At 41.9% G+C, this 1856-nt stretch overlaps 1 protein-coding gene across 1 annotated transcript; it reads left to right on the top strand.

Annotated features, from left to right (window-relative positions):
- The first annotated feature begins 523 nt into the window (after positions 1–523).
- OR6M1 (olfactory receptor family 6 subfamily M member 1) lies at positions 524–1465 on the top strand. Its single transcript, XM_004459563.1, has one exon. It carries the CDS (start codon positions 524–526, stop codon positions 1463–1465), a length of 942 nt encoding a protein of 313 aa, XP_004459620.1.
- Positions 1466–1856: the final 391 nt, after the last annotated feature.

Raw genomic sequence — 1856 nt, 5'->3', positions numbered from 1 at the left:
AATCACCAAATATGGGGGGGAAATTTATCAGCCTGTATCTCTTACTCATGACAGCTCACTAATGTCACCCTCCACGCTGAAAGAAATGTATTGTTATAGAAAAGGCTAGCAAGTGTTTAAAAGGATTCCTAGCTCAGTGACTGCAAATTTCAGAATAATAGAAAGGAGTTCTAGTTAAGGTATAGCCAGTACTTTTTTAGCTGGGAAAATAAAGCTGGATGATGGAAAAGAACAAAAACTTTCATTTAATGAGAAAGAAGAGAATTGTCCGACTAAAAGGAAACCGAGTTTTTATCCAATCCTATCCCTTCAATTTATAGGAAAAAGTTTGTGTCCAGACAATATTTTGACTTTCCCAAGGTCACACAGTAATGACTTTCAGGTAAAGAACTAGCTCCCATGACTCATCTCCCAATATAAGTCACTCTCCACAATATATTTTCAATGGATCGTTATAAAATTAGGGTGCTTTTTCCTTTTCTTGTTTCTTTAGGAAGACTCTGCCCACCATATACCAGAGGCAATGGGAAACTGGAGCACAGTGACTGAGTTCACCCTGATTGCCTTCCCAGCTCTTCTGGAGCTTCGAGTATTCCTTTTTGTGGTGCTCTTTTTAACTTACACATTAACTGCAACAGGAAACATTATCATCATTTCTCTAATATGGACTGATAAGCATCTCCAAACCCCAATGTACTTTTTCCTCAGTAATTTGTCCTTTCTGGATATTTTATACACCACTGTCATTACCCCAAAGTTGCTAGCCTGCCTCCTAGGAGAAAATAAGACCATATCCTTTGCTGGCTGCTTCACCCAAACCTATTTCTACTTCTTCCTGGGGACAGTGGAGTTTATCCTCTTGGCGGTCATGTCCTTTGACCGCTACGTGGCCATCTGTAACCCCCTGCGCTACACCGTCATCATCGACAGCAGAGCCTGCCTCATGCTGGTTCTGGGCTGCTGGGTCGGCGCCTTCCTGTCCGTGCTGGTGCCAACTATTGTAGTGACAAGGCTGCCTTACTGTAACAAAGAAATCAATCACTTTTTCTGTGACATTGCTCCTCTTCTACAGGTTGCCTGTATAGACACTCGCCTCATTGAGAAGATAAACTTTCTCCTATCTGCCCTGGTTATCCTGAGCTCCCTGGCATTCACCACTGGGTCCTACATCTTCATCATTTCTACCATCCTCCTCATCCCCTCAACCCAAGGCCGCCACAAGGCTTTTTCCACCTGCGCCTCTCACATCACTGTCGTCTCCATTGCTTATGGAAGCAACATCTTTGTCTATGTGAGACCCAACCAGAACTATTCACTGGATTTTGACAAGATAGCTGCTGTCCTCATTACAGTGGTGACCCCTCTTCTGAACCCTTTTATTTATAGCTTGAGGAACGAAAAGGTAAAGGAAGTATTGAGGGAGACAATGAACAGAATCGTGTCCTTGATATTCAGGAGACCTTGACATTCAGACGTTAGTACATGACAAAACATTTATCTTCAGCGCTTTCATTCTGTGTGAATATAGCAGCAAGATGGTTGCCAGAAACCTGGGGCTATGTCAGCAGGGCGAGCAATGGCAGCACCAAACTGAAAGAAAACTGCTTATGTTTGGGGAAAAATATCTAATGCATGAACTATCGTGTATATTCGTAGCTTAAAACCATGAAAATGCATCTAACTGGGATTCAGAAGTCCTCAAGTCTTAGTCCTGGCTAAATCAGTCTATTTGCCAGGTGACTTTGACCATGACACAACTTATTTGAGTCTCAGTGTCTCTATATCCTAATTAAATTTTAAGTAACAAGGTATCACTACTTGCAGTGAAACATATTAAGTTAGAGAATTCTAAAAGT

The sequence above is a fragment of the Dasypus novemcinctus genome, chromosome 27 (assembly GCF_030445035.2).
Source record: "Dasypus novemcinctus isolate mDasNov1 chromosome 27, mDasNov1.1.hap2, whole genome shotgun sequence".
NCBI classification, from domain to species: domain Eukaryota; kingdom Metazoa; phylum Chordata; class Mammalia; order Cingulata; family Dasypodidae; genus Dasypus; species Dasypus novemcinctus.
The sequence above is the reverse complement of the archived record's forward strand: the minus strand, read 5'-3'. Positions and strand labels throughout refer to the sequence as shown.